Below are 14,047 nucleotides of genomic sequence, written 5' to 3' on the forward strand. Positions count from 1 at the left end.
CACAAATAATTGATAATTAATATTTAAATGCATTCATTTTATAAATAATGTGATCAATTATAAATTATAATAAATACTGAGGATTTAATTATAAACGTCTATTTAGTTTTTTTCCCTGAAAAATTTTAGTTTCCGAAAATCCTTGCATACATCTTGCACCACGATTTTTTAACTTAATTTTGGAGAAAAAAGTGCAAGTTATATTCGAGTAAAGACGATATTTAAAAAAATGTGGCTATCTTGGTCACTGATAGCAAATCATCTGATGCAGCACCAGACCCAACACTTATAAAAATATAAAGAGATGATAATGAATATAAATAGTGTATAAAATATGCAGCTTTTTGTTACTAAAATTAATGGATCTGACAAGCATTGCAAAGCTAAATCGACATTTATGGAAATGAAGAGAATTTTAATAAACAAGAATATTAAAAAAGGTGTTAGAATTGGAATAGTTAAAGCAACAGTCTGGAGTACTGCAAGTTATGGAAGTGAGTCACGGACACTCAGAAAGAGAGATATGGAAAGAATTAATGCATTGGAAATGTGGTGTTATAGAAAGATGGAAAAGATTAGCTATACAGAGAGAATATCAAATCAAGAAGTTTTAAGAAGAGTTGGGATGGAAAGAACACTGCTCAAGAATATTATGCAAAGAAAGACCAGATTTGCAGGACATCTTCTGAGAGGTTCTTTGGGACACCTGACAAGAACTATATTACAAGGGAAAGTTGAGGGAAGAGAAGACGTCGAAGACCAACTAGAGAGTGGTTCAATGACATCGTGGAATGGACTGGTTTAAGAACGACGGAGGTGACAGACAGAGAGAAATGGAGAATAGCTGCTCCTCTGCTGCAACCCTTTTGCTAGAGGATTCTACTGGACGACGACGACACAAATTATTATAATGTTCACATTAACTGCATAGTGAAAGTTTAAAAAACTTCCATTTTTCACTTGTGGGTTTGGCCTCAATGGCTTATCATGGCCATAAATAAATAAATAAACACAGTACAAAAACCACTTGTGAAGCATTAGTAAAGATATCTATTAAAATTTGTAAAATCTCAATTTTACTGCATTATTATCTACCAATTTCATTCATTACATCAAAATGTGTAATTTCATTAATTCGACTATTTTAGTATATTCTGAAAAGTCTTTGTATAGTACGCCCACACATTAGAGCTGTCGTTGGGTCGGTGCCAAGAAGAGTCAATTCATGTTGAAGGGGAGAAAGAAATAAGACAATGTACGAATTGGTCACCATGGATGTATAAAGCGAAATCATGCTTTATACATCCAACTGTTATACAAGCAAAATAGTTAACACTTTAAAAACTACAATGATCGTAAAAGAGAAGTTAATTTTCCGACGTGTAATAATGAACACTCATTCCACAATACGGATAGATCACCCTATTAACAGAATGGATTCTCCATGCGCAGAAGTGTCTAAGGGTCTCATATCTGTGGGCGTACTATAACATTATTTATTAAATATATGTATAAATTAAATGCAAAAGAACACAAAGAAATTAACCTCATCTTCTTCTTGCAAACCAGCAGGTTGACATTCTTCTTGTGAACCTCCCAAAGTTACAAAGAAATTTTTGATTACATTACTGGGTGTATTTTTCTCTTGATCTATAACGACTACATCAGCTGTAGCTTTAAAGCACAAATCTTTTGTAGACTGAATTCTTACCGCTACATCTGATCCCTGGGGTGAGAAAAAAAAATCACCATACTATATGTAATTCAAATATTAAACAAAATTACAATAAATACAAAATTTCAGCTTTCTTTATTAGTGTTTTTATACAGAGTAATGAAAATATTAGCAGAGCCTTTTGGGCTTCTGAGTTTTGTTTAGCAAAATCGACAACTATTCTTATCTGCTGATAATTAAATTCACACATGTATATGATCAATTAATATAATATGTAATGGCAACTATTATTTATAAGTAGCTAAATTACTACATAGTAATTTAGCTACTTTAAAGAAAACTACATTGTGCAGCGTATAGACTGTAATGCTGATAATCATGGGTTGCATGTTTTTGACAGCTAAAATACATCAAATCTTCACAAGATATAAACCTCTTAAAAATGAAATGTTTTCTAAGGGGGCAGATATAGGTTCAAATTTTCTAACACCCAGGATGCAGTGACAAAATACAGCTACTACAGCTGTAATCATTAATCTTCATATATACTGCATTGCGGTATATTGGAGTATGCAGTATGTAGTAACAATGCATACTGCATTGTTACTGCAAAGTAATAAAGCATAATCACATTGCAGTAACAATGCAGTATAAATAATAAATAAAGCCTAAGCTTTAAAAACTATGCTCTGCTTCAAACTGATATATTACAAGTAAGTATAATATTTACCATAATTATCAATACTAATTGTGCAATCAATTATGCCTATGTTTATTAGAAAGTGTTTCACCACAGTAACAAAAGACAGAACCTCTATAACAAGAACCAGTCTTGAAACTTACAGTCAGAAAAATTAAAACAATTGTCAGAAAGACACAGCAAATGAAATGCAATAGGAATTAGCTGACTTAAATACAGACTGAGCAATTATTTGATACAGTCTGTAATTAATCTACTAGAACTGCTTATTAAAAAAGTACCAGTCAATACGGAATTCACAATCATGCCATTATGTATTGCCATTCATAAACTTTCTTAATAATTGTAACTAGCAATCAAAGGAAAAACATGTAGTATCCTCATATAGTCATGGTAGTGTATTGGGGATATTTTGGAATAGTGTAGTATACCTATATGCAGATGCACTGCTCCCCCTTCCCCCCAAAAAAAATAAAAATAAAATCATGGGACCTGTTAGACACTGTATAAACTTAACACACTGTCTGCTTTTTTGGCACTTTAATATCACTTGAGAGCTGCCAAAAGATTTCTACTAATTTCTGGCAAAACATTGACAGTATTATGCTGCAATCCTCCTTTAAAACATTACTAAGTTCCACCAATAAAAAGAACCATCTTCCCCATATTCTAATCCTTATTCTATATACACCAGATAAAAATGTAGTAATTGACAAATCCCTTATGAAAAATAGAGGTCAACTAAATTATGTACAGTTCATTGCTAACAAACGAGCATGATTTGGGAAAAAATTTTACAAGCTATGTGAATCAGACTCTGGATATTGTTCAAAGTTTATACAGGAAAAGATAAAATTCCAGGAATCGATACACCTGCATCTCAAAATTTTGTAATGGAGTTGGCCGAACCTATTTTAGGAAAAGGATATATGTTATTCTTAAATAATTGGTATTCGTCACCAGAATTATCTTATTTCTTGAGAAAAAATAGTACAAATGTTGTGGGGACAGTCAGAAAAAATCACAAGAATATGCCTAAGAAATTGACGACATATAAAATAAAAAAGGCAAATCAAAAACATTATCTTGTCGAGGAATTCTGTCATTTCATACAGGCTGGGGCGTCGCCCGGTTAAACAAGGCCCCCATTGTTTTCGCCAGGGAACCAGTACGAACAGCGAAAAGTCAGCTACTGGAACAAATCTGAAAACAAACCCCAACTCAACATCACCAGAGTTAAAGATCGGTACTATCAACATAAGAAGCCTGAATGGCAAAGAAATGGAGCTAGCTGAGGAATTAGATAAGTGCCAGATCAACATAATAGGGGTGACTGAAACAAAAAAGACCAAAACTGGTGAGATCTTGCTGAGCAATAAATACAAAATGTTATATTCAGGCAATGACAATCAAGGAAAAGAAAGAGTAGCCATAGTATTCAACACAAAATACGAGGCTAATCTTCTTGAATGGCAGTCAGCCTCAAGTAGAGTAATGTGGGCAAATATGAGAATGGGGAACTGGACAATGAGACTTATTTGTGCCTATGGTCCCACAGAAGGTTCTACTAAGATAGAAGTGGAGGAATTTTTTGAAGCTCTAGAGAAAGCAACTGACACAATGAAAAAGGAAAAGTTGGTCCTTGTTGGGGATCTAAATAACAGAGTAGGAAATGATTGTGAGACATACAAAAATATTCTGGGAAAATTTGGAGAAAAGAGCAAAGCTAATAATAATGGCAAATATCTGTCGGATTTCTGCTCAGGACATGGATGTTATTACTAACACCATGTTCCAACATAAAAATGTGCGCAAATTCACATGGAGAGAAGAGGCAAGAAATAAGAAAAGTCTCATTGACTATGTTATTGTTGATAGTGATGTTTTCTCCCTAGTGCAAGACACCAGAGTGTACAGAGGATTTGAAATTGGAAGTGATCACTATTTAGTCTTGAGCAGGATAAAATGAATTTCATATTGAAAAGAATGACATGTAAGAAAGTTTTAAAGCGAATAAAAGTTGAGCAGCTCTCAGATGTGAACTGTAGACTAAAATACACAAAGATCATTGAAGAAAAAATGAAAGAGTTTGAGAACAGGAATCAAACCTTGGAGATTCAGTGGCAAACTCTGAAGAAAACATTGATTGATTCAGCCAGAGAGGCATGTGGTGAGGTTGTGTGCAAGGATAAAAAAATCAGAACTCTCTGGTGGACACAGGAAGTTAAAGAGGCAGTGAAGGAAAAGAAGAAAGCATATCAAACGTTTCTGTCAAATAAGTCAGCTTGTGCTCTTAGAGAATATAGAGACAAATGCAAGAATGCTAAACACTGTGTAAAACTAGCTAAACAAAAGTCATGGGAGGACTTTGGCAAGAATATAGAAAATAAATATCAAGAAGGTGGCAAAATATTCTGGAGGTTGTTGAAGAAGCTTAGGAATGGAGGAAAGAGTACTGTAAAAGGAGTTAGAGATGATAAAGGTGACATGAAAACTGGAGAAAAAGATATCCTTGAAGTATGGAGTAATTACTTTGAAAAACTGCTAAATGAAACAAGCAGTGATGATAACACAGTGGTAAAAAACACTGACCAGGCATGCAGTCAGGAATACATATCCATACTTGAAGTAGAAAAAGCCATCAAAGGCTTGAAATGTGGAAAGGCAGCAGGAGTAGATGATATTCGACCAGAAATGCTGAAGTATGGTGGTATAAGAGTCTTACAGTGGCTGCACTGCATAGTTCAGAAAGCCTGGACAGAGGGACAAATTCCCGATAATTGGAGTAGAGCTCTCATAGTACCAATATATAAAAAGGGAAATAAAACTGAATGTGAGAATTACAGAGGTATTTCCCTACTGAGTGTTCCTGGCAAGATCTATGCAAGTATACTTGAGAAACAGTTGAGATGAATTGTGGAAGAAAAGCTTGGTGAAGAACAAGCTGGATTCAGACCAAATAGAGGCTGTCAGGATCAGATCTTCACTTTACGACAAATAGTTGAGAAAGCATGGGAATATAACAAAGATCTGTATTTAAGTTTTGTCGATTTGGAAAATGCATATGACAAGGTGCCAAGAGAGAAGCTATTCAATACGCTGCAGTTAAATGGTGTCAATGGGACATTATATCAAGCAATACTTAGTCTTTATTTGAGTTGTAAGTCAGCAGTTAGAATTGAAGGAAGTACAGGAAGATGGTTTAATGTTAAATCTGGTGTGAGACAAGGATGTACATTATCCCCTCTGTTATTCATTATCTATATGGATCACATTATGAACGAAAGTGGTATTAAACATGATATCAAAATTCGAGATGTTAATGTCAGCTCTTTGCTTTATGCAGATAATGTTATACTTCTAAATAAATCTGCTACAAGTCTGCAAGATTCTCTAACTATATTGAATAGCTGTTGTAATAGATATGGTATGAAGGTCAGCAATAAAAAGACAAAGCCAATGAAAATAGGCAGAATCACTGAAAATGTCAACTGTGTTGTGAATGGAGAACTTGTGGAACAAGTAAAACATTTCAACTACTTAGGCACGATTTTTACTGAAGATGGTAAATTAAATATAGAAATAGACAACAGAATCAAAGCTGGTATGGTGGGAAGTCAATTGAATAAATTCATATGGAATAAGAGAGAAATTAGTCGGAACACTAAATTAGCTATATACAAGACAGTGTTCAAACCAGTTTTAACTTATGGATCTGACAGCTGGGTCAGAAGTAAAACACTTGACCAAAGACTAAAGATGGCAGATATGAGAGTCCTGAGAAAGATTATAGGTGTGAACAGATGTCATCAATGGCAATATCATATTAAAAACGAGGATATTAGGAAAGAACTTGACATTGTCAGCATCCAGGAATGCGTTAGCAGAGCTAATCTCAGGTGGTATGCTCACTTAAACAGAATGGACGAGGAAAGATTAGCAAAACAAGCGTTCTCTGCCAGGTTGGCAGCAAAACGACCCAGAGGAAGACCAAGATATAGGTGGATTGCTGCGGTACAAAGTGCCTTAGACGATAGAAATATAAGATCTGATAATGTTGGAGTGTTGACAAGTAACAGACTGATTTGGAGGAAAATTATAGATAGGAAGTTAGTAATGATGTAATTTTTTTCATGTAGTATTATCATATCCTGTACACCCCTTGAGGGTATGCTTTTGGTGTTTGATGATGATGATGGAATTTTGTCATTACGTTGCCGCGATAAGAAGGATGTTTACATGATAAGCACAAGGCATTCAAAAGAAGAAATGGTAGATACAGGAAAAGTAAGGAGAAGAGGAGCAATGAAGAAAAAGTAATAAAACCTAAATGTGTTCTTGAATACAATTGCAGAATGGGCGGTGTCGATAGGCAAGACCAACTACTTGCTTGTTTTCCAATTATGCGAAAATGCGTCAAAGGTTACAAGAAAATATTTTTCTATTTGATGGATATCGCTATTTACAATGCTTATGTTTTATATTCCAAACTACCCAATACATCAAAAACTAACAATAGTCAATTTCTGCTTGAACATAGCAGAAGATATGTTGTGAAATATATCTTTACCTAATTATAGTATCCGTGGACGTCCATCACAAAAGGACTGCCTAATTAGACTGTAGGCAAAAAATTGGGCACATTTCCCTGAATATATACCCCCCTACTGATAAAAAGCAACATCCAGCAAAGAGATGCAGTGTATGTGCCATGCATAATGTAAGAAGTGAGACTACATGGTAATGTAAAAAATGTTTGATACGTTACATTTACCTAAGTGCTTCGAAAAGTATCACCCTTGCAAAATTATTAATATTCGTTATAATAAGGTAACAATTAACGAAATAAATCACATGAATTAAATAAATAGTAGTTTTATCTGTTCCAACTTTAAAAATAATTTATGTCAAAGGGTTAACTTTTATATCACTATATTTCAATGTTCCAATTTCCACAGCTGTGAATCCATTGCTATGATTCGTGTCAAAGTTTCTAGAACAAAAATTTGTAAATAATCAATTTTACTGACTAAAATTGATTATTTACAAGCTGACATTTCAATAGCTGAAGAATTATCACAATTGCAGAACAAAAACCATATAGAAATTGGAATCAAATAAGTTACCGACTAAAATGGATTATTTACAAGCTGATGTTTCACCAACTGAAGAATTATCACAGGCAATATCACTTGCATTATCACAATACACAGTCAGAGAAGACAGGGAATGAAATGACCTCAAGAACATGCATGGACAGTCCCATGAAAGGTGACGACTGTCACCATCCATGTACAGCAGGAGTCAGCAACCGGCAGCCCACATGCAGCCCAAAAGTGCATTTTTGGTGGCCCATAAAAGGTTGACAGTACTTACATGGCATGTGGTTCGTATGTTGAATTATTTAAATAATACATTTTATAATATGAATAATAAATTAAAAATAATTTTATACCTATACTTCATGATATCACTGTGCAACGTTGAATGAGTTAATCATGTGAGTCATCATGAGTGGAGATAACAAAGGTGACTTCATCTGACGACAGCCAAGATTTTGCGCCACTTTTGCAGTCTCGTTCCTTGGCCTCTTTTAATATAATTTAATAATATCAACTATTATTTTCAGAGGATATATATTTGTTAAAAATAATTTCAAAAATGTGTTCAAGAAAACGTAAAATTGTAGATGAAGGAAGAAGGTTTAATGATGAATGGAACAGCAAGTACTTCTTTATTGAAAATGGGAGTAAGCCCACCCATTTGTCTTAAAAGTGTTGCTGTTATGACAGAATGTAATATCAGATGTCATTACGAAAATGTCGTACTTTATCTCGTACTTTAAGTATTGCTATTTTTTAAGATTGATACAATAAAAATTGATAACTTAAAGCATTTTTTTTACTCAATATTTTCTCTTAATTAAACACTTGCGGCCTGATTATTAAAAATAAAAGTTGAATGTGGCTCGTGAGTCTGAAAGGGTTGCCGATCCCTAATGTACAGGATTGTCTTCATGACAATTTTTGTTATTAGTGCTAATGGGAAGATAGGGCAGTGTGCCAAAATCCATGCAAGATCATACTATCAGTTCTGTTGCAGTTAAGCAAGTTCTGTAGAAATTGTGAAGATTCCACACAGTCTCTCTGATTTAAACCGGGATTTGTGAAGTAGTCTGGTTTTCTTTTGTCTGATGCAATGGTCTCCTTTAAAAGCATATTAGGCTAGTCCGTTTTTGGTTGTCCATTTTGTTGATTTGTCTCATGAAGGTAGAACCTTTATTCAGAGGTTTGTATGCTGTTCTGATTCTACACTGTTTTAGGAGGGAGGCCAATTTATCCTGTATCTTCAGTGTACAGTAAATATATGGTGTATGCATAGTCTGGTTGGGGGGGGGGGGGGGATATTATTTTTGAACAGTTTGGCAAGGGTTTTTTTTTCTGTTGTATTTCATTTTGTTGTTCCAGGTGCAGTGCTAGTCCTGATGATGAAATTTACTCTGTCCCACAGGCTATAATTTTTATTCTTCCAAGTTTCTGGGCTGGATGGTGATGTGAAGTGTAACTGTCTGCACATGTGTGTCTATGTGGGCTTATGGTAGACTGAATGCACGAGAAAGTCATCCCTTTGTCTTGCAACTAAAGTATCCAAGAAGGCTAGAGTCCTATGAATAAATCTACATGAAATAAGATGGAAATTAACCATAACACCAAACTAGCATTATGCAAGACTGTGTTCAAACCAATTTTAACTTATATATATCTAAGAGTTGAATCAGAAATAAAACATTTAATCAAACCTAGAGACCACAGATGTGAGAAAATGACATCAATAGCAGAATCATTAAAAATGAAGATAAGGGAACTTCATCCTGTTAGCATTCAAGAATGCATGAGCAGAGCTAATCTATGGTGGCATAGTCCTAATCAGAGTGGGAGAGGGGAAAAGGTTAGCAAAACAGATGTTTGATGGCAATATAGTAGGAAAAAGACCCAGAGGAAGACCAAGATCTAGGTCAATTGATGCAGTTCGAAGTGCCTTTGAAGAGCAAAATGTAAGTTATGACAACACTGAAGTGCTAACAAGTGTTAGACTAATGCAGAAAAAAAAATGTAGACAAGGATTAGTAATAATGCAAAATTAATCATGTAGTACTGTCATAGTATCCTGTACACCCTTAATGGTGCAAATAAGAATAATCAGAAAAATGGACTGCAATGAACTCTGTTGGCAACACATCTAAGATAAAAGATAAGAAGCACTTTTTACAGTTCACCTGTAAAAGCTGCCTGATTTGAAACTTTCACACATTTTTCTTCTCAATATGATCCTGTTTCCCCCCTGATCCTTCAGGGAAGTGGCTATTAAAACTAGTCACTTCCTATTTCAAATCCCATTTATTCTTGTATCGTGAACCGAAAACCATTTCTGTCTATATTCCTTTGCTACTCGCTGTTTAAATCTCCAGCAAGAACAACCCTTTTATTTCCTAATGAAATAAATTCACTTCCTAATGACTAAAAACTCCTTCAGTAAAACCTTTTGAAAGACATAGGCAATATGTCTCAATGTTCAATTTTCCATTTTGAAATTTTCCCACATCCTCTCTCTCTCTCTACTTAAGATTACCCATTATTCAAGAAGTTTGTGTTTAGTATTGAGTACTATAACCATCTTTCTTTTCCTTGATCACTACTCATTAAATATAACATCTTATACTTATTATTTAGTAGTAGTACCTCATGTGTTTTAGTCTTCTTTGCTTCAGTAATACCAATTATTTACCATACAAAAATTCTCTAATTCTTCTCTGAGTTTCACTTCTTTTCCCATGATTCACTGATGGTGAATCATTGAATTTCATTTGATGGCAAAACATTTCATCATGTTTCACCATAATTTTTGTTTGTGGCTATAAGCAATACAGAATATAATTTGGTCAGCTCAGTCATAAACTGCCAGACCATCCTCATTCCTTTTGCATCCAAGTTGACACCTAACAATGTGGTGCACCATAAGAAGCTGAGGGTTGTACGAGCACTGGCTATTTCTTTACATACTTATAGGCGATGAGAAGGTCTTCTCCAAGTTATCCAAACTCTGCCAATCACAAACCCTAAGATCTTCTTATGATAATCTCTCAAAAAGATCCATAAACCTAGGGTGGGGCAAGATAATCAAGAAACTCTGCCTAGCAAGATAAAAATCTCATAGGGTGATGAAAATCATCTATTACTGAAGATATTTAGAAGCACTGCATGAATGTAGGTTCCAAAGCACCATTCTACAATGAGGTCAGCATGTGAATAACCTATTGAACTAAAACATTTGTTGTGCTATAACAAATTGGTACTATATAACAAAAATCTCATTTCAAATATTTATATTCTCTAAACTTAGCAGCACATAAAATTAGTTATTCTGTTAATTATAAAGACTTTTTCAGGTATCTCAAAAGCCAATAACTAAAGATAAAGTGGGGAAAAAAAATCTATTCAATTAAACTTTAATTCAACGTTTAACAATGCTAACGTGATGATAAATGCTTATAGAGAAGTCATTCTGTCGAGACAGAATGACTTCTAAGCATTTATCATCACATTAGCATTATAATAAAGCAAGCAGATTGACATGAATGACTAATTCTTGAATGATATGTATACATATAAGTTAATGCTATGAAATTAGAGGAAAGTTAATGCTCATATCAGCAGTTAAAACAAATTAAAATAAAGAAGTATAGAATATACTCACTTTTGCTCTCTCTATGACATTACTAAATTCACCTATCCAAATCTGTACAAGTGTAGGAGTAACAAGTATATAGGTATCTCCACAATTAATTGACCTAACACTTGGTTCCACAAGCCTAATTTGCACATGCCTGCGACCTAAAATGAGTACACAGTTTTATTATAATGCAAATGACACACTAAGATAATTAACTATTAATTTAAATATAAATTTTGAAACGAAAAAACAAAGTTTTTGATATAAAGAGATAAGCAAAGCTTTTATGTTATGGTGCAACCTAGATAAGAACATGTCTTTTGACGGCAATTATTTTTTAATTAAAAATGAAAATAAAAATTTAATGAAGTGATCATATATATTGCCTACCTTTGTTGTACTTTTGGCAATAATGTTCTTTGAAATTTGAAGTGACTGCAGATGGTCATGAACAAGTATAATATTAGTGATAAGTAAAATAATAAGATGGAGCTCTACTGGATATGCATAAAGGTTTTAAACCAGGATATTATTAAAAGATTAGAATAAATCCAGTAATGAATGATGTGATAGCATTACTAAATACACCATAAAACTTGTAAAATTTAAAAAATTAAAAATTAAAAACAAATGGATAAGAAAAGAATGTAAAGACCTTGAAAACAAATATAAATATATATATATGATGAAAGATGAAATTGATTGTAACATAAAAGCTTAGGTTATCTATTTATATCAAAGAGATTACAAAAGGAGCAGCAAGAACAATAAGTTCAAAGGCAATATAAAGCACATACGAAGTCATTTTAATTATGGTTGCTCTACATCCACTATTTTCATCATAATCAAGAAAAAACTTTTTTTTATTTCCATAAAGAATTATGAATGTTATTGGAAGTGATTATCAATATATAGCATATATTTTAGTGAGAATGTTAACATGCAAGGGGAAATGAGAAAAGAAACAAATAAATATAGATTGAACAGAAAAAGAGCGGCAGGGAGACCCATTTGCAAGGTGGAAAATTCAAAGCCAAAACAAGAAAATGCCTAAGCTGTGCAATAACATGCAGGACACAAATCAACAACCAATTTCCTGATATATACCCTAAAGAGGTGTACAGGATACTATGACAGTACTACATGATTAAGTTTAGATTATTAATCATCTCATATTAACACAGAATTCCCATGTAGTCATATCCAATATTTTGGTCTTTTAGGGCACCTCTGGCTGAATCAATCGGCACAGATCTTGGTTTTCTGGGTATTTTTTCCTATATCTTGATTAAACACCTTTTGCTAATCTTTCCTCTGATATTCTGTTTAAGTGACCATACTACCACCTAAAGCCTCCATAGCTCAGTCATTATAGACTAATCCCTTTGGTCAGAAAGACCTGGGTTCGATTCCCGTCAGTGATGTGAGGAACCTTTATCTCTTTTGACGAAAGGTGAGTTAGCCAGTCTCATAGGTAGGTATGGGGGGGGTTCACCCATAAACTTGGGTTTTTTTCATCCCCTAGAATAGGCAAACCGGCCCCCATGGACACACACATCTACCGGGAGACATAGGACTTACCACTTTATCCTTGAGTCAGTTGCAGTTGCAAGGTCCAAGAATAACCTTGACACCGTAAGGTAGAAGAGGAGGATTAAATAAAGTAAAGTACTACCATCTAAGATTAGCTATACTCGCTCCTTGGATGCTAGTGATGTCATGTTCCTTCCTAATATTTTCATTTTGATATGATCTTGAAAGATGTCCTATTTTTGGCGCCTAACGAGAGAGAAAAAAAAAAAAAAAAAAAAAAAAAAAAAAAAAAAAAAAACAGCAGTTATCCAGTAGTTACCCTACTTTTGTAAAAAATTCAATCCATTTCAAAACACTGGTTAAAAATCTAATCCTAAAAGATTCAGACATAATGGTTAGTTTCGATGTCACCTCCTTATTTACCAATGTACCACTTATAGACACTCTTGATTTAATCAAGTCTAAATTTCCCCCAGATATTTTTGAATTATTTCAATTTACCATGAATGCAGGTTACTTTACATGGGGGGGGGGGGAATTCTACAAACAGATTAATGGTACTGCTATGGGTTCCCCCCTCTCCCCCCTGTTAGCAAATTTTTACATGGAACACTTTGAAAACAAAGTACTTACCACAGCTACATACAAGCCACAAGTGTGGTTACGCTATGTAGATGATGTGTTTGCCATCTGGCCCCATGGACAAGACACTTTGGATGCTTTTGTCACCTACCTAAACAGCCAACACCCCAAAATTCACTTCACAGTAGAAAAAGAATCAAATAACTGTTTACCATTTCTTGACACGTTAGTCACCCGCCTTTCAGATGGTGCACTATCTTTTTCTATTTACAGAAAGCCTACACACACAGGAAGATACCTACATAAACAATCACATCATCATCCAGTCCAACAGTACGGCATTTTAAAAACACTTACACGCAGAGCCAGAGCCATTTGTTCTAACGATACAGCTCTGACCACTGAACTCCAATACCTGCGCCATACGTTCTTAGCCAACGGCTACAATCCCTACAAAATAGATAAAATACTACATAGGCCCATTACTCTGCCCTCCCCTAATACACAAGAATACAACATGACCATTTCTATTCCCTATATCAGAGGTACATAGGAAAAGATAGCCAAAGTATTGTTGAAACATGGCCTTCGCACCACTTTCAAACCTCATGTCAAGCTTGCAACTCTGATCCGCTCTCCTAAGGATAAACTTCACCCTTTAGCACACCCAAGGGTGTATGAAGTTCCATGTGACTGTGATTTGGCCTATTATGGGCAAACAGGAAGATCAGTGAACATCCTCCTGGAAGAACGTGAAAGATACATTCGCTACTATTACTATGGCAAGTCGGGACTGGCAGACCACGCTTTGGACACTCCTTTACACA

General features: G+C 34.4%; 1 protein-coding gene across 3 annotated transcripts in view; it reads right to left on the reverse strand.

Annotated features, from left to right (window-relative positions):
- LOC150109453 (uncharacterized) overlaps positions 1–14,047 on the reverse strand; it is a 710,474-nt gene that overhangs the window by 117,858 nt on the left and 578,569 nt on the right. For all 3 annotated transcript variants that reach the window (XM_090413228.1, XM_090413221.1, XM_090413233.1), the window contains exons 21-22: positions 11,130–11,266; positions 1,547–1,726 (exon numbers count right to left, since the gene is read on the reverse strand). In XM_090413228.1, coding sequence (XP_090269354.1) covers positions 1,547–1,726; positions 11,130–11,266 — 317 coding nt within the window. The remainder of the gene's footprint in view (positions 1–1,546; positions 1,727–11,129; positions 11,267–14,047) is intronic.

Source organism: Typopeltis vanoorti, chromosome 2, assembly GCF_054136105.1.
Source record: "Typopeltis vanoorti isolate ZY-2024b chromosome 2, IOZ_Tvanoo_1.0, whole genome shotgun sequence".
NCBI classification, from domain to species: domain Eukaryota; kingdom Metazoa; phylum Arthropoda; class Arachnida; order Uropygi; family Thelyphonidae; genus Typopeltis; species Typopeltis vanoorti.